General features: G+C 44.7%; 1 protein-coding gene across 3 annotated transcripts in view; it reads left to right on the forward strand.

The window, feature by feature from the left end:
* Window positions 1-20,290, forward strand: part of Itsn1 (intersectin 1) — a 188,141-nt gene that overhangs the window by 69,067 nt on the left and 98,784 nt on the right. For all 3 annotated transcript variants that reach the window (XM_029470690.2, XM_085832140.1, XM_085832141.1), the window contains 7 exons: window positions 3,171-3,350; window positions 4,664-4,760; window positions 7,647-7,747; window positions 13,449-13,512; window positions 16,801-16,938; window positions 18,220-18,332; window positions 19,792-20,054. In XM_029470690.2, coding sequence (XP_029326550.1) covers window positions 3,171-3,350; window positions 4,664-4,760; window positions 7,647-7,747; window positions 13,449-13,512; window positions 16,801-16,938; window positions 18,220-18,332; window positions 19,792-20,054 — 956 coding nt within the window. The remainder of the gene's footprint in view (window positions 1-3,170; window positions 3,351-4,663; window positions 4,761-7,646; window positions 7,748-13,448; window positions 13,513-16,800; window positions 16,939-18,219; window positions 18,333-19,791; window positions 20,055-20,290) is intronic.

Consider the following 20,290-nt stretch of genomic DNA (forward strand, 5'->3'; position numbering starts at 1 on the left):
GTCTTAGTTGGTAGTCCAGGGACACCACCATGTCAGGGGGGTTGGCATCCACCTCCTGATCCTGTTTTAACTTCTTGAGGACCGAGAGCACTTTTTTTAAAAAGTACAGATGTCATGTTCAGTATAAGGAAAAGGAGATGCAAGGCGAGGGATAGAATTCAGGGAAGCATTGTGAGAGCTGGAGTCTGGACTACCAGAGAGAGCCTTTTAAAGCTGAGCAGGCTTTCTGGCAAGTATAGACCCAAACACGGGAGGGAGGGAGGGAGGGAGGGAGGGAGGGAGGGAGGGAGGGAGGGAGGGAGGGAGGGAGGGAGGGAGGACGGATCCTCAGGGTAAGCTGAATACAGCCCACAAGCAACCCTGCCTCAGTAAAGTGGAGAATGATCTGCAAAGACACTCAGAGTCGACTTCACACACACACACACACACGTTCACACTTTCCACACATGCATAAACAGGGGAGAACTGTAGAAAGGAAAACAAGTAAAATAGAAATGAATGTATTGTCACAGTGCAGGAGGCAGAAGGTAGAACATTGTCTACCTGGTGTAACTGAGAAAGAGAGTCAGTCACCATTCCTAAGAAACTGGATCCAGCCAATCTGAGCACTATGTGCCTGAAAGACTCTGCGTACTGCACACAGGGGCTGCAGAAGACCTGAGAGGTCTGGAACAGTCTGTTTCCACAGCCCCCTGCCCCCACTGACTTATCTGGTGTGGGGGTTCTGGGTTTGATCTCTGGTGTCACAGGGGGAAAGAAAAAGAAAGAGGAGAGGAGAGGACAGGACAGGAAGAGACCGACCCCCAGCTTACCCAGATGCTTTTGGGCACAAGCCCATAGCAAGGTGAAGTAAATGGGAGCCGAGACAGAGGTGAGCATCAAGGCCCTGAGGGGAGGAGGAGATGGGAGGGAGAGGGGGTGGGGAGTGGGGGGTGGAGGTGGGCACAGAAAGCAGGGCCCAAGTACCAACAAGCAGCAGAGCGTCATCCCACACCAAGTTATCATAGAAAACCACTGAACAGCCAAGGCTACTCCACCCCAGTGGACAGTGATGCCACCATTTCAATCAAGCCATGGGGTGCTGTGGACCTGATCCAGGTCTTCAGAGACCAACTTAAACCCAGGACTTAAATAACCCAGAAGCAGGGAGGCAGGATTCAGCAAAGAATGAACATCAAACCTTTATTCTAAAAACAAAGACAAAACTAGAAGCAACGGCAGAGATATTATTCTGAAGAGAAATAAACCCATTTTAAAACAGAAGAAATGAAAGAGTAGGTATAAAAGGGCTGGAGGAGACAGATACAGAGTTGGACCGGGATTCATGAAGAATCTCCCTCCAGGGAGCAGAGCAACTGGACAGCAGGTTCAGGGCCGTGATCTTGAAGTGGAGGGTTTCAAAGAGTGTGCCCAAGAACACCGACCTGAAAGGACTACCCAAAGTATGTCCCACTTTAACCGTACTGGAGCGCGTGGAAGGAAAAACGATGCAGTTCTAAAGAAAACAGAGCAGCTTCAGATGTTGGCCACAGTGCTTTGTTGCAAAAGGAAATTGAGTAACCTGTTTAATAGTCTTAGGGAAAGATTGAGGCAAGGATTTTTAATATCCTGAAAAACTAATTTTCAAATGCTGCACAGACAAACTTTACCAATTTGTAGGGTCTCAAGGGGTACCTGTTATTTCTAGTGTCTATTTATCTGTCCACCTATCCATGTGTTCTGTCTATTCATCTTTCTATCCACCTTTTTTCCCTGTCCACTGAAAAGGTCTAAAAATAATGGTTGATCCCAGCAACAGTGGCATTCCAGATTGTGGACTAGAAATAGCATTTCCTGCTATAGGAAACCAGAATTTCTTGGAAAAAAAAAATCTGATTCTAGGCCTGAAATATGAGCCATTCATGATGAACTTAGAAGGTGTATCCTTTGATAATGGTCAGCTCAGAACTGTGAAGGAACAGTAGAACAGTAAGGGACAGACCGCGCTGGAGAAGCTGTGCTGCCCAGAGAAGGCATGTCCCCAATGATGTGCGCTTGGCCAGTTAGGGTATTCTCACAGCAGTGGGCTGGGCTTGATCCTCCTGCCTCTAACCGTGCGCTAGGATTACAAGCATGTACCACTGCTGTTGACTATACATTACAAGAATATTTTGCCATAGGAAAATCATGAAGCTGTTAAAGTGGAGACAAATATAAAAGATAAGAGCATTTGTTTTAGCTCCAACTTCTTTTGTTGGCTGGAACACATTCATAAAGATTTATTTCTCTCATTAAATATTTGGTCAGTCCCCGCTGTCACATGTTTTGGAGAGGCAGGTAAAATGGCTGATGCGTTACTTCCCTTTATATTTAGCACCTTTTTCTTTGCTTTTCTTGTGAAATTTATTATGTTTTAAGAACCTGCAAATAAAATAGCATGCAGAAATTAACTAGACCCAAAGTCTATACAGTACATTTGTTGCTTTTGCATTTACCATCATTACTGTTTTGTTTTATTTTATTTTAAACACAATCTTCTGTAGCCCAGGCTGGCCTCAACCTCTCTCTGTAGCGAGGGTGACTTGAATTTCCACGAATCCTGTGGATCAAGGATCGTACGTCCCTGGAGTTCTGGGGTTGTGAGCATGTGACTCCACACGTGGTTGTGTCCTACTGGGGTTGACCTCAGGACCTCCTGGGTAGCAGGAGGACACTTTACTAACTGAGCCTCATCTCTGACCCCAGTGCTTTTCTTATCAATCCTCCTCCTGATTCATTCTTCTCAAAGTTGAGTGGACAGTCTTCTTGCTATTGATCCTTAAAAGAATAGTGTGGGTCACACAGGAAACGTCAGTGCTGACAGTGGCCACGTGAGTACCAGAACTCAATGCCTTGTGATTCTTCGCATAAGGTTTTGTATTTTCCAACTGTTTAACCTAAGCGTGTGTGTTTCAGTACTATTTTCTGTCTTTCATTCGTTTGTTTGTTTGTTTGTTTGTTTTGGTGCTCTGTTGAGTGTTGAAGCCAGGTCCGAGTGTATTAGCCAAGCAAGCATGTACATGGGCTGTACTCTGAATCCTCTCACCGTTCTATGTGGGGATATATCGCAGCAGAGACAAGGTTTCCTTCCTCTAGCTGTACCAAGTGTCACCGTGCGACTGGCTAAGTTTGCTGGGGCTTTTCTTTTCCAGGTATAGGAGGGATTGCTAGCATGCCACCACTCACAGCTGTTGCTCCCGTGCCAATGGGCTCCATTCCAGTTGTTGGAATGTCTCCACCCTTAGTATCTTCTGTCCCTCCAGCAGCAGTGCCTCCCCTGGCTAACGGGGCTCCTCCAGTCATACAGCCTCTGCCTGCGTTTGCTCATCCTGGTACGTGCCTACGTTTCTCTGGTTAAATGTGTTTTGCCACTGTCTAGTTACCACAGAGGAAGGGATGGTAAATCTCTATTTGAGTTCTCCTTTCCACCCAGCGTAAGACATGGCACGTGCTAAGACTGAAAGGAAAGAAAATAAATGCCATTGTGGAACAGACAGAGAAACCCAGTGGTGAGAACCAAGAGCTGACTTGCCTTCCAAGAGCCCAATAAGAGCAGCAGCGATGGGCAGTATTTGAACATTCTGTATTTTCATTCATCAGTTACTTCTGTTCTTTAACTTCCATGAGTTAGTTGCTAATACACCAGCCACAGAATAGAATTACACAGTGAGGAAAACTGAGCAGTGTTGATAGAACTGGGCAGAGTGGGAAAGAGAGGCAACTAAGTGGCCAAATAGATTAAGCTCACACAGTTAAACACTTGCTTAATTGAAGGAACGGATGTAGTTATTCTGGTTTAGCTAATTTCATTTTGAAACTTTATTCAAAGTCTTTTCCTATAATTAAAGCATCAACTATAAATATAGATAGCCTTGGCCTAACAAATCATAACGAAGTTATAGAAGAATGGGATTCTTTTTAAAAAGCTCTTTGGATATATCTGAGTAACTCAGCAGCATAGGCTTTAGCATTAGATTTGTGTCACTGTTGCTGTACCTGAGCAGCCTGCACTTAGGTATGCGTGTATGCTCCCAGTGAGAGGAGGAATCTAGTAAGCCTCTTCTGTCTGTCCGTTGCAAGTTCTAAGTGTAAGGCTCTACATGATAGCAGCCAACATAGTTCACGGAACTGTCCCAGTGGCGTGAGCAAACCCACACACTTGTTCTCTTTTGTGCTGTGGCAAGGTCGAGGGGGGAGGCTATGGCTAGGGTCTCATCAGGTCAGATGGGAATCACACACAGATCTGCTCCTCCCTAGCATTACAAGTTATCTGGCCAAGACTGGGAAGCCTGTGACTTCTTGGCTGCTACATCTGGAACTAATATTTTAGCTCCTTTGATGGTAAGAAAATGCCATCTTACTTGGAACAGTACCTACAAAATGTTCAGTGATACTAAATGTTCAGTGAAGAGTAAAATTTTATGGATGTCAGCCTTATGCTCAGTCAGGTGATTCTCAGCAGAGCAAATAAATCTAAGAGTGTTTTATTTTGGCAAGAAGACAGAGTATGGGGAGGGGCTGTGACTCCGTGCTGGGGAGGAGGGGCCATGGCTTCAGAGTCATGACTTGGTGTCTAGATGTTTGAACTAAGGGACATTTTCTCACTTTTGTAGAATTAAAACTATTCAATGTTTTATTTTTATAGCAGCCACATTGCCAAAGAGTTCTTCCTTCAGCAGATCTGGTCCAGGGTCACAATTAAACACTAAGTTACAGAAGGCACAATCATTCGATGTCGCCAGGTAAGACTGCTTGGTTTTTGTTTTTAAATTTATTTATTTTTTGTATATGAGTACACTGTAGCTGTCTTCAGACACACCAGAAGAGGGCATCAGATCCTATTACAGATGGTTGTGAGCCACCATGTGGTTGCTGGGAATTGAACTCAGGACCTCTGGAAGAGCAGATAGTGAGTGCTCTTAACTGCTGAGCTATCTCTCCAGCAAGACTGCTTGTTTTTAATGCAGTTACTTAAAGCATTATTTGAGTTTCTTTAAATGAATTTTGTCCTTCTTAATTTTCTTAAAGGTTTAGTTTATGGTTTTGCTTGCTTGTACCTACATATACACATGTATGTATGTGTACCACATTCCTGATGCCCATGGAGGTCAGTGGAGGGAGCTGGAGCCTCTGGACTTGAACCCCTGTGTGACTGCTGGAGATCAAACCCGAGTCCAGCCCCAGCCTTTACTTTTACCTTGTTTAATTTTATAGAATGCTAATAACACCTTTTAAAGTTCTACATAATGTTATTATTACTCATCATTTATTTTTTGAGGATGACAAATGAAGAGCATGCCATTGTCCTAATTTCTTTACAAACAGAATTATGGTAGTACCGGCTGGGTGTACTGCTGAGAGGCAGAGAGAGCGTGCCACAAGTGAGGAGCTGTGTTCAGCAGCAGCACCAGAAAAGAAACAGAACTGGAAGGACTAGACCACTCTCTGGGGAGCTAGGAAAGCCAATTAATGATCTTGTATTAATCATTTAAAAGCTTATGAATTTTTTATATGAGATTTGAGCCAAAGTTGGTCTTGCTTTTAATACTGTCATAATCTCACAGTCTGTCTGCCTTGGTAAAATAGTGTAACCGGATTGTGGTGAACTGCGTCATTCAGATTACTGTCCCTGGTCACATATGTGGCTCACGTTGGCGAGAGTCTCTACAGTCTCATTTCTTATATGTGACCAACCGTAGTTTCATGTTATCTGTCATATGTTTCTTTTACTTCTTTCTGTTTTCTAAGGCTGAGATTTAGGCTCATATTCATGTTAAAATTCCTCCCTGTCTCAAACTGGAGTTTCATGTGTTTTTGACTTTTCTCACATAGTTTTGAATTCTGCCTTAAAATTGCTTTATAATGCTAGAATGACTAACATAGATAGTCAGCAAATATTAAGGCCTTTAGATAGTTGAGTTTTCTACATGTGTAGTGATCTTTTCAATACTGTGAAGTTGTGACGACTTCATAATGGAGCTCCCTAGCTTTCAGGTAAGCTGCTCTTGAGTTTTCAGTCTGCTTCTGCTCGGAGGAATGAGGTAGACAGCTGTTGCTTGATAACACTCTGGAAGAGCGAAGAGCGTCTCTGTGCAACACCCTTTATCTTTGCTGTGCAGGGGCAGATAGTTAGCTTTTAGTCAACAGGCAGGGTTTGGCATTAGCCAAGCATCCGTGAGACAGAATGAGAGAAGTGTTGCAGAAGTACTTACAGCAGCGTCCAGCGTGGTAAGTGTTCTCGCTATGAACTTCCGGGAAGTCAGCAAGGTGGAATCTGTTGACTCCGGGGACTTTACATAGTGAGTGTAACCACATGGACCCCACAGGTCTTAATAAATGACAGTGAAAACTTCAGCGTGTGCCTAAATCTTGATTTGCTGTGTGACATGATTCTCTGTAAGCATGGAAGGAGACGACATGTGGAGCCTTACTTATCTGCCTTCCACATGGAATGCCACTTTCCTGTCTCCATTGTGTTGATGGAGTTACTTGACTATCCATGACACTCTCACAGACTGTCCATGTCAGTGTGATACTTGTGTGGTCTCACTGTAAGCAGGGTTACCTCGGGTCAGCGTTGTAGCTCATTGGCAAGAAGACATCAGTGTTGGATTACAGTCAGGAAAGCGGAGCCCCCATGCTGGCTCCACTGCTCTGCCAGGAATTTAAACCTCCCAGCAGGAAATATCTGACTTCATTAAGAAGTGGGTCCCAGGGACAGTAAGGCAGCTCAGGGTAAGAGTGTCTGCCTCTAAGTCTGAGGACCTGAGTTCAATTCCCAGGACCCACGGGGCAAACAGAGAGAACCAACTCCTGCTGATTGTCTTCTGGCCTCTACACATGGGTCCATGGGTCATGTCATGTGTGCACTCTCTCTCTCTCTCTCTCTCTCACACACACACACACCCCTCAAGTAGATAAATAAATGGAAAAACAAAAAAGAAATGAGTATATTTTGATAACTTGTTGTAGAGAAAGGTAAGTATTTTGAAGTGTACTTTTAAAAAGTCAGTTGTTAGCATTGCTTTTTAACTGAAGGAGAAATTCCTGAATGCTTAGGAAAAACCTGGGCAGTATATAATATCTTAGCTCTGGGAATATTTTCCATGTGTTACTGGAACCTTTGAATTATTAAATAACATGTAGAATATGAGATGGTCACCTGATTTGTTGTTTTTCTTTATAAAAAAAAAGTTTAGCTAGTGTTTTAAAGATTTCCTCTGTGTGTGTGTGTCTGTGTGTGTCTGTGTGTGTGTCTGTGTCTGTGTCCTGTGAATGCAGATGCTCTCAGAAACCAGGAGAAGGTGTTGGAGCCCATGAGCTGGGTCACAGGGAATTGTGGGCTGTGTGACTTGGGTGCTGGCAGCTGGACCTCTGTCCTGGAAGCAAGCACTCTTAACTGCTGAGCCATCTCTCCAGCCCCTAATTTACTTCTTGAAAGATGTCTGTACTGATGTGTAGAGGCACAATGACTGGCTTAGTGGCAGGACTTTCCCTCGACGGGGCCCTGGGTTTGACCCCAACCCCACCAGGAGAGAAAAGGAAACACCGCCAACCTTAGACAGACATGTTTGAACCCCAGCAATCGGTTCTCACAGTGCACCACCCTCCTTCTTCTTTCCCCACAGCGCCCCTCCAGCAGCAGAATGGGCTGTGCCTCAGTCATCAAGGCTGAAATACAGGCAGTTATTCAACAGCCACGACAAAACTATGAGTGGACACTTAACAGGTATTTACAAACAAAAATATAGTCATTGCTTTAAGTACAGCTTGTTTCTAGATACTGAGTCGAGAAAGAGTATTTTCCTGATGCCTTGTCTACTTCCTTACTTCTAGGTAGGGTTCATTGTTTCAGCTCTGCTGTGTTTTCAAGTACTGGTAACTCTATCCACATTACCTTGTCCCCCACTACTTCTGTCTTCACCCTGTTGGTAAACTAGAAAACAGGCCTGAACCCTCTTGCACTGGTGAGTGGGACAGCGGTAGAGAAGGAGCTGTGCACAGGGCGTCTCTCCAATGTGCCCTTGCTGAAGAGGCTGTTCCCTCGGTCAGACATGAGGCTGGATGCAGGGTACCGGGTGTGGAAGGAGCGACTCTGCTGTCCTCATTGCCTGCTGCTTGTCTTTGGATATCATGTCTTTGTCTATGAAAGGAAAGGCTAGGAATTCATTTCCAGGATCTCAGTGGGTTACTGTTATCCTAATAATATCTAAAGCATATTACTCTTATCTGTCAAAAGAGTAGAGAAGCTTTTCAGATAACTTCCCAAATATCTATTGTGAGTACTTAAAACTACCGAATTGAATGCTATAAAAAGCGTAATCTTTAATGAAGATGATTAGAGACCTCTCATGAGCTGTCCCGTCCTGGCAAGTGGAGGGGAAGGAGGGTGAGCTGTCTGGACCAGCCAGTGTGCAGAGACCATGGAACAGCTTCTAAGGTTTGAGACCTGTCTACTCCACTAGCATTTTATTAAGACATGATCAGGGTCGACTCTGGCATGATGCCAGTCAGAAAGGTGCTGTTTAGGTTTGTGTGAGTGAGAAATCACTGTCTGTACACAGCTAAGCTTTACCCAGTGGCAGAGGGACAAATGGCAGCTGGTGACAGAAGATACCTAGTGGCAGCTCATGGGCAAACTGCTTGTGCAGCCTGTGTGGGTTCATCTCTTACACAGAACATTTAATTGTGGTTCTTTATACATTGCTTTGTATTGCTTATGATCATAATTTTTACTTCCAGATGAGAAAAAAATGACTTTTTAAAACATGACTGGAGGAGGCCTTCAGGCTGCTGTGCTCTTGAACCCTGTCTCCATGATAGATGCACACGTTCACCTAACACTAATCAGTGCTCCGTGTTTTTAGGCATAAATACACGCACACGTGCGCGCCTTTGCAGGCACTGAGAAAGTCTTGGTTAACGTCGTTCTGAGAGGGCATGTTTGACACTGTGCTCCATACACACTCGATCTTTCTTAAGAACATTATTGGTATTAGTTGGTATTAGTGTTTTATTGTGAACTAGTTTAATATTCTTTCATGTTGGGATGTGGTTTTTAACTTGTTTCTCTTTTAAAGCTTTTTGTTTTTTTAGATTTATTTATTTATTATGTATAAGTACACTGTAGCTGTCTTCAAACACACCAGAAGAAGGCATCAGATTTCATTACAGATGGTCGTGAGCCACCATGTGGTTGCTGGGATTTGAACTCATGACCTTTGGAAGAGCAATCAGTGCTCTTAACCAGTGCACCATATCTCTATCCCCAGGTTGTATTTTTTTGTTTGTTTGTTTTTGTTTTTCGAGACAGGGTTTCTCTGTATAGCCCTGGCTGTCCTGGAACTCACTCTGTAGACCAGGCTGGCCTCGAACTCAGAAATCCACCTGCCTCTGCCTCCCGAGTGCTGGGATTAAAGGCGTGCGCCACCACGCCCGGCTCAGGATGTATTTTTTATGAGTGATAGAAGTATTACCTATATTCCGAAGATATGGCCTAGACACTTGAATGTAAATCCTTTAAAAAACTATAGCAAAACATAAGCTTTGAAGTATTCCAGTTAGTTCCAGCAAGTATGTAAGGTGCAAATTTTATCTACAAGCCAGATACTGGCAGTCATTGGTATGCTTGAACATGAGAGCAGACACTTACAGCTTCTTAATCTGGTTCAGCAGTTTCAACCACTACAGGTGTAGTGGTCTTATGTTCTGAACAGCAGGCCAGTGACTTAGAGGAGTATCCAGGCTGTGCTTGTCTGTCATCCGCGCCTGTGCTCACAGGTGTTGTTGCCATTTTTAGTATATTAGACACAATGATGAGCCTGAAAACATAGACATAGAAAAAGATTATTTGAACTGAGTGGTAATAATGATTTAGGAATTTTTTATATATTTATGTAACATATACATATGAATACACACATAAATATATGTAACAACAATTAGGGAAGAAAAGGAAGGGGCAAATGATATTCTAATGATATTATAACTCAAGATATCTAAAAATACATTATACCAGGATGAAAAACAACAAATAAGTCAGAGAGAGTAAATGCTATACAGTTCTTTCAAGAATTGTGCATATCCTGCAACCTAACTGACCCATGGCACAGCGGGCAGCAAATGCCCATGGCTAGAGCGTGTGCCATCATCTGTTCTGAATGGGTCACCCTCAATGTCCTGCTCTGTTTTCACAGACAGACGTCTTGGTGTCTTCAAATTCTGGCTCCTTAGAGTGTGTTAGGATGCCAGCTGGCCCATCTGTAGAGTGACCCTCTCTTCCTCTGATCATGTCCCGGTGACTTAGCTGACACAGCTGGCTAGACACACACTCCTTTCCTTTCACATAATCTGATGTATATGTTATCCCGCGCTTTCAAAACAAGGCCTGCAGTTCTTTGTGTAGGGTTGAGGCCTTGAGAGCTCTCCTCCATCCATGTGAGCACATCTGCTGGTGTCATTGTTGTTCAGACTAGGTTTAGGCAGCCATGTTGACGAGCCTGAAACACATATACAAACAATATTAAAGAAACTGAGCAGGTTATAATTATTTAGGAATTTGTTACATATATATGTAATATAAACATATATACACACATGTAACAGGGAGGAAAAGAAAGGGACAAATGATGTAACAATATTGAAATATCAAAAAGAGTACTTAAGAGTAATTTATACCATGATGAAGAGCGGCACACAAGCGACAGAGAGCACGTGTGTGCGTGTGCTGTTACAGAGAAGGTCTGTGAGCCTTTTAATGCTTTCTCTTCCTCTTAGAGATGTGTTTCAGTGCTGTGTGCTTATACATCAGTTAAGTGTGAGAGCCAGTGCTAAGTCTCTCTCCGTTGGACACAAACAGCAGTGGGCTCCATATAATTGCATCTTTTCCATGTGTTCAGGCTCCCTCCGCAGACACAGAGGCATGTAATCGAGTTTGTGGAGTTGAGATTTCAGTTGTCTCGAGAGCTTTCTGTGAGCGGCACTGTAATACCGATGCCCACTATATGTGTGCATGTGCTGCCACAGAGACGGTCTGCCAGGTCAAGGCTCAGTTCTGGCATTCGGTACGATTCTGTCTTAGTTGTTGGGTCTATTTTGATGCTACAACAAGGGTTCCAATTGTAGAGGTAGTTGTGGTCTTCCAGGGCAGGGAGCCATAAACATTTCCATGAGGAGTCGGGGAATCCACAGTGCAGGCTCGTCGGCACTCACGAGTCCTCAGATAAGCAGCGTGGATGTGTGTTGCCGGCTGCATAGACAGCAGTTGCAGTTCTTGCATCTTTGACACTGTGTCCTCAAAGCGGCTGGTTCTCATCCTGAGATGAGTGGGCACAAAAGAGTTTCAATAAAAGCATTTATAATTGCATGAGCAGTCCTGTGTGCCATCATCTGCCAGCCGGTTTGTGGTTACAATTTCTTTCATTTCAGAGGTAAGGTAACTTGTTTCACTAATGTCAGGCAAAGACTGGAGTGCAAGTCTCCCGGCTCCTGGGTAGATAGAGTCAGTTCTCCACGGTTGCTGTGCGTTGTGTGTCTGAAGCAGATTCACACTAGCTCTAAATGGAGAGAGCTGTAACAAGGAGGCTGCCCCCTCAGACTTCACTGTTTTCATGGTGCAAGCTGTCTGAGTAGTGCTACACACTAAAGTGGTCAGCAAGCCTTCATTTCACAATGCTGTAATAACTCGAGATTCTTTACCTTAGTCATAAAAATTATTTAGCACTTAAATACTCCCAACACTCCTGAATCTAGCAGACTGCTTACCATTCATAAGAACCCTGTCTGGAAGCCGCCTGAATGTCACTGAAGTCTAGTGGACACTTGTGACACAGTCCCACGATAATGAGCTGTGTAGCAGTGAGGGCTCTGCTCGAGGCCATGTGTGCTCTATCTACTGAGCAGAGCTAGCCAGGGCTAACAGAAGCATTAGAAGTTGACTCTCCACACCAGGAGAGTCAAAGAAGAGAAGGAAAGAGGCGCTTTTGGGTGCATTCCAGGCAAATGCTCTTTGACAGTCAACTTAGAAAATGAGTTCTAAGAAAAGACATACATTGTGTGAGTTTGCATGTGTACGTGAATGTGCACTTTTCTGCCAATATGCTATATGTAAATAACAGGTAAAAATAGTTCCAGTAATAGAAATGGTACCCATCACCTGCTGGGAACTGTGCATGGGTGTCCAGCTCGGTGTTATGGTTCCTCACCTGTCACAGATGTGCTCAGAGCCCGGACATGAGCAGGCCTGGGAGGGAGGAGCTCCCCTGCCCCAGGCCCTCAGCAGCCCATCTTACTGGTTAGGATGCTTCCCTTCATTTGGGGACATCGCAGCCTCTGCTCCTAGCTATGCAGGAACCCAGCTGCTTCTGTGTTTCACAGTAAGGTGACATTTGGAAACTAATGGGGATCTGAAGTTTATACTTGGGAAAGGAATCTTCCTGTTCCCTGGTTCATGAGTGTTCCTGGCACTGCACCTTTGAGACCGTGCTACACTGTGACTGTTTGCGCTTCCCTGACCCTGGCCCAGCACTCAGAATCTGTCATTACAGAGCTAAAGCTACTCTGTGCCAGGAGTGAAGATGCTCATTATCTTAACAACAGAAAACTCATTTTGAAAGGAAAGTTGAGATTCTAGTGACCTTTAGCTACTCACATCTTTTTTTTTTTTTTTTTTTTTTTGGTTTTTTTGAGGCAGGGTTTCTCTGTGTAGCCCTGGCTGTCCTGGAACTCACTTTGTAGACCAGGCTGGCCTCGAACTCAGAAATCTGCCTGCCTCTGCCTTCCGAGTGCTGGGATTAAAGACGTGTGCCACCACGCCCGGCTAGCTACTCACATCTTAATGCATATGTAGTGACATGGTTGGTATTTGTACTGGTACCATTAGAGGACCTCTTTTCTTTGTTTGTTTGATGACAGCCATGATGAGATCAGCTGGTGGTATCTGAGGCAGAAGATACTCAATCTATAGGTATTAAGTCTTCATTTATAAATAAAAGCCCCCCACACACAAAAAGAAATAATCTGGCCAAAGGGGCAGTCTGTTTGACGCTCTAGTCTTTGGGTTTTTTTGAGACAGGATTTCTCTGTAACTGCCTCCGTTCTAGAACCCATTTTGTAGACCATGCTGTCCTGGGACTCACAGAGATCCTCCTGCCTTTGTGCCCCACGTGCTGGGACTAACAGTGTGCACCAGCACACCCAGCCTGAAGCTCCCGTCTTCCGTGTGCTCGCTCCTCACTGGTCATTGGTCAGCTGAGTCTGACCCCCACTGTGCTTTCTTCCCTTGAGCTGTAGCTTTCTTTCCTTCCCGAGGGCTCCTGGGTAATCTGTGCAGTGTTGTGGCAGCAGGAGACTGCGGGGACCTGTGTGCAGCCTCTGGACTCTCAGGGAATGTCTGATGACTCACCTCGTGTCCTTTCTCGGTTTCTGGTTAGGTCCCCAGGCAAGAACTATTCTCATGCAATCAAGTTTACCCCAGGCTCAGCTGGCTTCAATCTGGTAAGGAAGCACAAGTTCCGTGGTTTGTATAAAGCAGAACGCGCTTAGGGCGGGCTTTCCTCCTTGGATTTGAGATTCAGATCCTTGTTTAGAGAGGATGGAATATGCTCAGTCACTGCTCCTCAGTGACAGGGGTAACAACACAACAAGCCCTAAGAACTTGACGTATAGCCTAACAGTTCTTTCTTTTAATAGCTTATTTATTTTCATTTTATGTGCATCAGTGTTTTCCCTGCATGCATGTCTGTGTGAGGATGTCAGATCTTGGAGTTACAGACAGTTGTGAGTTGCCATGTAGGTGCTGGGATTTGAACCTCTAGCAGAGCTGTCAGTGCTCTTGACTGCTGATCCATCTCACCAGCCCCTGCCTAACAATTCTTAACCCAAGGCCAGAGTCCTTTCTCCCAGTGACTTCAGACCAAACCTCTATTGTTTTACTTACAAATACTTTAAGTGTTTTTATTTAACTATAACCATGATGTCACGAGTTCACCTAAATATTTAAGCAGTCATTCATGTCAAATTAGCGAGCTAATCTTCAAATGCCTTACATCAGCTAATAGTTTTATTTGTTCAAAGGAGTAAAACAAATCTATACAATATTTAATTCATATATTTAAATATCTTTTAATGATTATTTGTGTGTGTGTGTATGTGTGTGTGTGTTGTCTACATATATGTCTGTGTACCAAGTACATGCCTGGTGCCCTTGGAAATCAGAAGAGTATAGTGAGAATTTTTTGTTTCTTTAAGAAACACAGAAATATTATGGGAATATGTTTGTCTTAGTTAGGGTTTACTGCTGTGAACAGACACCATGACCAAGGCAACTCTTATGAGGACACTATTTAATTGGGGCTGGCTTACAGGTTCAGAGGTTCATTATTACCAGGGTGGGAGAATGGCAATGTCTAGGCAGGCATGGTGCAGGAAGAACTGAGAGTTCTACATCTTCATCCAAAGTCTGCTGAAAGACTGGTTATGAGGAGGGTCTTATAGCCCCCACCCACAATGGCATACTTTCTCCAACAAGACCATACCTACTAATAATGCCACTCCTTGGCCCAAGCATATTCAAACCACCACAATGGTTTTCTCTTAATCCCAGGTGTGGGATATGGGGCTGCTTCAGATTATCTACGGCAGCTGACTATGATTTGCCTTGTGCTCTGGCAAGGGTGTGATTTTGCCAGCTGCACCTACTTTCTGCCCTTGTGTGACATTTTGACTTCTGAGGACTGTTTAGAGGGTATATAAATGCTGGGCCCCTGAAAGGGGTGGTGGGTTATTGTTTGCAATTTGTTACTTAGTCATACGCAAAGAAGAAACAACAAGAAGAAGAAACTTGATATCCTGATGGCAAAGATCGAACTTGCCCCAAGGAACTTGCTGCCCCTAGTCAGCAGAAGTAGTCTAATGATAACACCGTCCACCCCTGACTTTATTCAGGGATCTCTTTCCTTTCCTCTCGATCCTTTTTTTCCTCTCTTATCTAGTGTTAGGGGACTGAAAGGGTAGAAAAAAATGTGGAAGAAGGTGGAAAAAAGAAGAACCTGCAAAGTCGCATAAGACCAGCTACAGAGGAGGGCAGCATATCCTCTGGATCTGGAGTTAGAGATAACTGAGCCCAGCTCTGTAGTGCTGGGAACCAAACCTGTGTCCTCTGAAAGAGCAGTTAGTGTTCATAACCGCATAGCCATCTCTTCAGCTCATTAATTGATATACTTTAAAAATCCACTTTAATCTCTGTCCTGGTTGGCAACCCTGCATGTGTGCAGACGTAGCACGTGCCTCCTGAGGCACTGCATCAGCATAAACGGCTGATGAGAGTTTGCTTTGCTCTTTGCTCTTTGGGGTGGGACTAGTGGATGCAGAGCAGGTACGTCCTTTGAAATGCACAGTGCCCCTGCTAATGCAAAATAACTTCTAATAGGCCTTGATGAGTGTGGCTCCTGCTAGGAAAGTTTCCTTCTATTTAAATGCTAACCAGAATTATTTTTTCCTCCTCCTCCCCCTTCTCTCCTCCTCCTCTTCTTCCTCCTCCTCCTCCTCTTTAAGAATGAGAATGATTTCTTGTGAAGCCTCTTTTAGTTGTGTGTTGCTGGCAGCCTGGAAAATAAGCCTGCTGTCTACTGCTCACATGCCAAGTCTTGGCATTTGATGCAGGGTGATACGACTTCTCTACAAGAGACTACTAAGCTCATTGCTCCCCTCTCTTCTTACCTTCTGTGTAGTAGAGTCTGCCTTTTCCTTAGAATAGGCCAACTACTGAGTGTTCCCTACCTGTGACACATCCAGTCTCTTGAAGTCTAGTCCAACCAGCACCCCGGGGCCCTCTGAGACAGGTCAAAGCTGTGCAGCTGGTTGAAAGTTTCTTACGGTGCTGTTGTATTTACTTCCACTTTTCATTGATGATTTACCTGATTTCATTGATGATTCAAGGCATTGCTATTAGAATGATATAATTTTTTTTCACACTAAAAAAAAAAAAAAAACTTTACTTTTGGTGGCTCTTACTTAGCCAGTTTATGGGGGAGAATGGGAGTTTTGAAAACCATTTAGTCTGACTTACCCTAAAGCAGCTTGTGCTGTTGACCTGCTTCTGAATAAATGTATGCTCCGACATCTCCTGATTGTGATTGAAAAATCAGCTGTTTACTACATTGACTACTTGGACAAGTTCATCTTTAAGGCTGATGATCATTGGATTGTTAGAATGAGGTGGGAGAAATGCCCCCAACTCCAGAGGTGGACTAGAGACTAGAGAGATCAACCCCTAGATAGGTGAATGGCCCCTGGGTAGAACCTGACTGCTCCAATTTTTGTAGAGGTTTTATAGTAAACACAGACATGCCCATTCACTTACATGTTGTCCATCACTTCTTGTCAAGAGTTAAGTTTGGTATGACAGGGCTGCTGTGTCTTATAGACCATGAAATAATTTGCTGTGTTATCCTTTATTTTGTCAGCCCTTTGTCTAGCAGGTAGAGTAGAATTTTAACACTAGTACTTAAGTATAATATGGTTTAAATGGTCTTGCAAGGATCTAGAAGAGGATTGTTACAATTATAGTTAGCATCTGCCGAATGCTGAAGACAGTCCAACTGTGTGGATGATCTTTTTTATCCTTCCAGTAGTCTGAAACAGAACTGGTTCTATAAGCTGGCATGCTGAAGGAGTCTCTTGGCTCAGGATCAGAGTAAGGAAATAGAACTTGCAACTTGCTGGTGAATAGTAAGACCTCTGCATTTTTGTGAACTGGATTGCATGAATTTTCTGTTGAATTAGGAATCTTTCTGACATTGATCAAGATGGAAAACTCACTGCAGAAGAATTTATCCTAGCTATGCACCTAATTGATGTTGCCATGTCTGGTCAGCCACTGCCGCCCGTCCTGCCTCCAGAATACATCCCTCCTTCCTTTAGGTAAGTCACGTTTTATTCTTGAAAGAATTTTGCATGCATTCCAAACCTGGCTGTTTCCTTTGCTGGCATGAAGGTCAACTCTTCATGAATTGTAGGATTTATCTCAGCTCCCTGTTGAGCCTGGTCTCGCTCTGGTCTACTGTACTCCCTACAGCAGGAGCCATCAAGTACAAGACCAAAACTGTTCATGTTTGTGCCCTCCTGTTACCAAAGCTCAACCAGAAATTGTAAGCTCACAGTGAAGGAGAACCTGAGTGAGCAGACAGGTAGGAAATCAGAGATCACACCTGCAAATCACACACAGTCAGGAAGTAACAAAAATGCTGGTAATGTAGAAATTATGATCAGGAAAATAATTCTTAAAAATTGTCCTGGAATAAACAGACTCAGGAGATGGCAAGAGCACCCCAAGATATAGTCAGGAGACGCCTCCAGTGACTGTCACCCCTTCCCACATGGTAGTGTATAAACCCATCATCCCAGAATGTTCCGTTTACCTGGTAAGAGTTTATATGAGGAGTCCTCAAGATTTCACATGAGGTTTGGGCACAGTCTCGTTAAATGACGAGCCATGGAGCCATGAATATCTGCTTCGTGTGGCAGTGGGAGCAAAATGCAACTCTACAGGCTGGGAGCGGCGGGCAGCAAAACCTCACAGCCTCGGGAACTTTCAGGATGGCGGTAAAAAGAATGAGATTTTTTTTGCTTCTCTTCGTTGCGACAGGCTCTCGATCTGTAGTCCTGGCTGTCATAGAACTCACTGTGTGGATCGAGCTGGCCTTGAGTTCTTAGGGCTCTGCCTTCCTTGGCCTTCTGCGCCACCACACCCAGCCGAAGGAAGGTTTTAGGGTTGACAAGGGTTAAGGGTATAATGTGACACTTATACATAAATGAGTTGATTTGTTTTCAGAATGACAAGTATATGTTGTGCTTAGGAGGGACTAAAGTAGCGTTTCTAGAGGGAAGCCTCTGACCGCAGTCAGCGGCGCTGGTGCCTGCCTTGGGGAAGCTGAGAGTTACTTCAGCACTGATTGGTCCCATGGCCCCCATGGGTTGTTCTAAATTCTCCATTGGCTTTGGGGAGCGTGATGGGCTGCAGAGGACTGGGGATCAGAGCAAGCCCAGACCCTGACACGTGCGCACATGCGCCAGCGCTGAGCTGCATCTCTACAGTACCAGCTCGAGCAAGCTTGTGAGATAGATAGTCAGCCCTCCCTCCCTTCCTTCTGCCCGGTGCAGTGCTGCCCACAGCTTTATGTGTTGTCTTCCTGTCTTTCGCAGAAGAGTTCGCTCTGGCAGTGGGATGTCCGTCATAAGCTCTTCTTCTGTGGATCAGAGGCTGCCTGAGGAGCCATCGTCAGAGGATGAGCAGCAGCCAGAGAAGAAACTGCCTGGTGAGTGGCCCCTGGAGCTGAGTAGCCGAGGGAGATCTCTAGCACAAGACACAAGACACAAGACGCAGACACAGACGGACACACTTAGTTTCTGACGCTTGGCGGGGCTGTAGCCGCCCAGAGGCGGGCGCAGGAACTTTTGGAATTGCTGATGAGTGTTGTAATGCACCTGTAGTCCATCCTTGACGTGGGAGCTGATTGCTTCCTGTGAAACAAAACTTTTATAGGTGTTTTCTATGGAATAGAGAACACCAACTTTACTGTTACGGTGGTTTCTTGGTAGCACCAATGCAGCAGTGAAAACGAGTCACCTATCATTATTTTATTTTGCTAACCTAAGGAACATACGGTAGTTTTAATGTGAGCTGATTTTTAAATAACCCTCAGTTTAATGGCAAATCTATTATGCTAGTAAATTAGTCTGCGAATACATGGCTCTGAATCATTAATGAGATGACAGTGCTGCTCAGAAGCAGTTTAAATTTATTGAGGCTCTCTGTTCTAACTATGTCCTTGCCAGTGTCACGGGGCTGCGGTTTCTGTGCTTCCCTCATATTGGTTGCCTGAGGCATTCAGCTCTTCCAAATGCTTTTCAGTTTGGTTCAGTGATAAAATACCTGTTGTAAATGACCTATGAGCAAGGCTGCATGTTAAGTATACTGAGAAATTTAAATATTACTATGATTATACTCTCAGGAATATCATATTATGTTGGTTGTTTTCTGCAATGTGAAAGTCTTGGTATGTGACTCAAGCTGGCCGATCTCACAGCAATCTTCCTGAGTCTGAGTGCATGCTGGGATTGCAGGTGCATGCTACCACACATGGTTTCTATTAAGGTTTTTAGTTTTGTTTTGTTTTTCGAGACAGGGTTTCTCTGTGTAGCCCTGGCTGTCCTGGAACTCACTTTGTAGACCAGGCTGGCCTCCAACTCAGAAATCCACCTGCCTCTGCCTCTCGAGTGCTGGGATTAAAGGCGTGCGCCACCACACCCGGCCTCTATTAAGGTTTAAGGTACAGAAAAACAAGTCACTCCGGAGACCCGAGAACGTGGAGAGTTTGTGTGTGCATGCTAAGCCTACCTGTGGTTGGCCATCATGGAGAAGAGTGTGGAAGATGCATCTCCAAAGAATGAGTCGGAAGAGTGGGGCTGAGGGGACAGAAATATCTGTCCTGTGTGTGAGACTGCCACACTCTGCTAATGCTAACGGTGGAAATGAAGTGTCGTCGTCAAACACAAATTTCTTAGCTTTGGGATTGTCTTTTTCTGTAAAGATCAATTTATGATTTAAAACAGGATAGGACACTGTCAGGATATTTTGGCTTTGCTTTTTTATCTGCAGTAGTCACGGACATCCTAGGAACCTGGGCAGTTCTGGGTTTGGGTTTGTATTCCATTATGCACCTGAGTTTTTCTTTGGCAATGACATTCCCATCGCTGGTGTCTCCTTTGTTTAAGTGACATTTGAAGATAAGAAGCGGGAGAACTTCGAGCGAGGCAATCTGGAGCTGGAGAAACGCAGGCAAGCCCTCCTGGAGCAGCAGCGCAAAGAGCAGGAGCGGTTGGCTCAGCTGGAGCGCGCGGAGCAGGAGAGGAAAGAGCGGGAGCGCCAGGAGCAGGAGCGCAAGCGACAGCTGGAGCTGGAGAAGCAGCTGGAGAAGCAGCGGGAGCTGGAGCGGCAGCGAGAGGAGGAGAGGAGGAAGGAGATCGAGAGGCGCGAGGTGAGTGAGCAGTGCGCCGGCCCGCCCTTGTGAGGCTTGGGTATCCAGAGTTGCTCAGGCTTCACCCTCTATTCCAGAATGTGTCAGGACCCAGCCACTCTCCTCCCACTCTCCCCGGGAGAGCTAATGTATATACTGTCTTTATTCGCCTCTTAACAGAAGGGGTGACTTTGGTGCAGGACCCGGATAGTGGAAGCCAGTTCTTGTCTGTCTTGTCTGAGTGTATTGCTACAAAA

The sequence above is a fragment of the Mus caroli genome, unplaced genomic scaffold, assembly GCF_978045245.1.
Source record: "Mus caroli unplaced genomic scaffold, Mus_caroli_1 scaffold_17, whole genome shotgun sequence".
Lineage (NCBI taxonomy): Eukaryota > Metazoa > Chordata > Mammalia > Rodentia > Muridae > Mus > Mus caroli.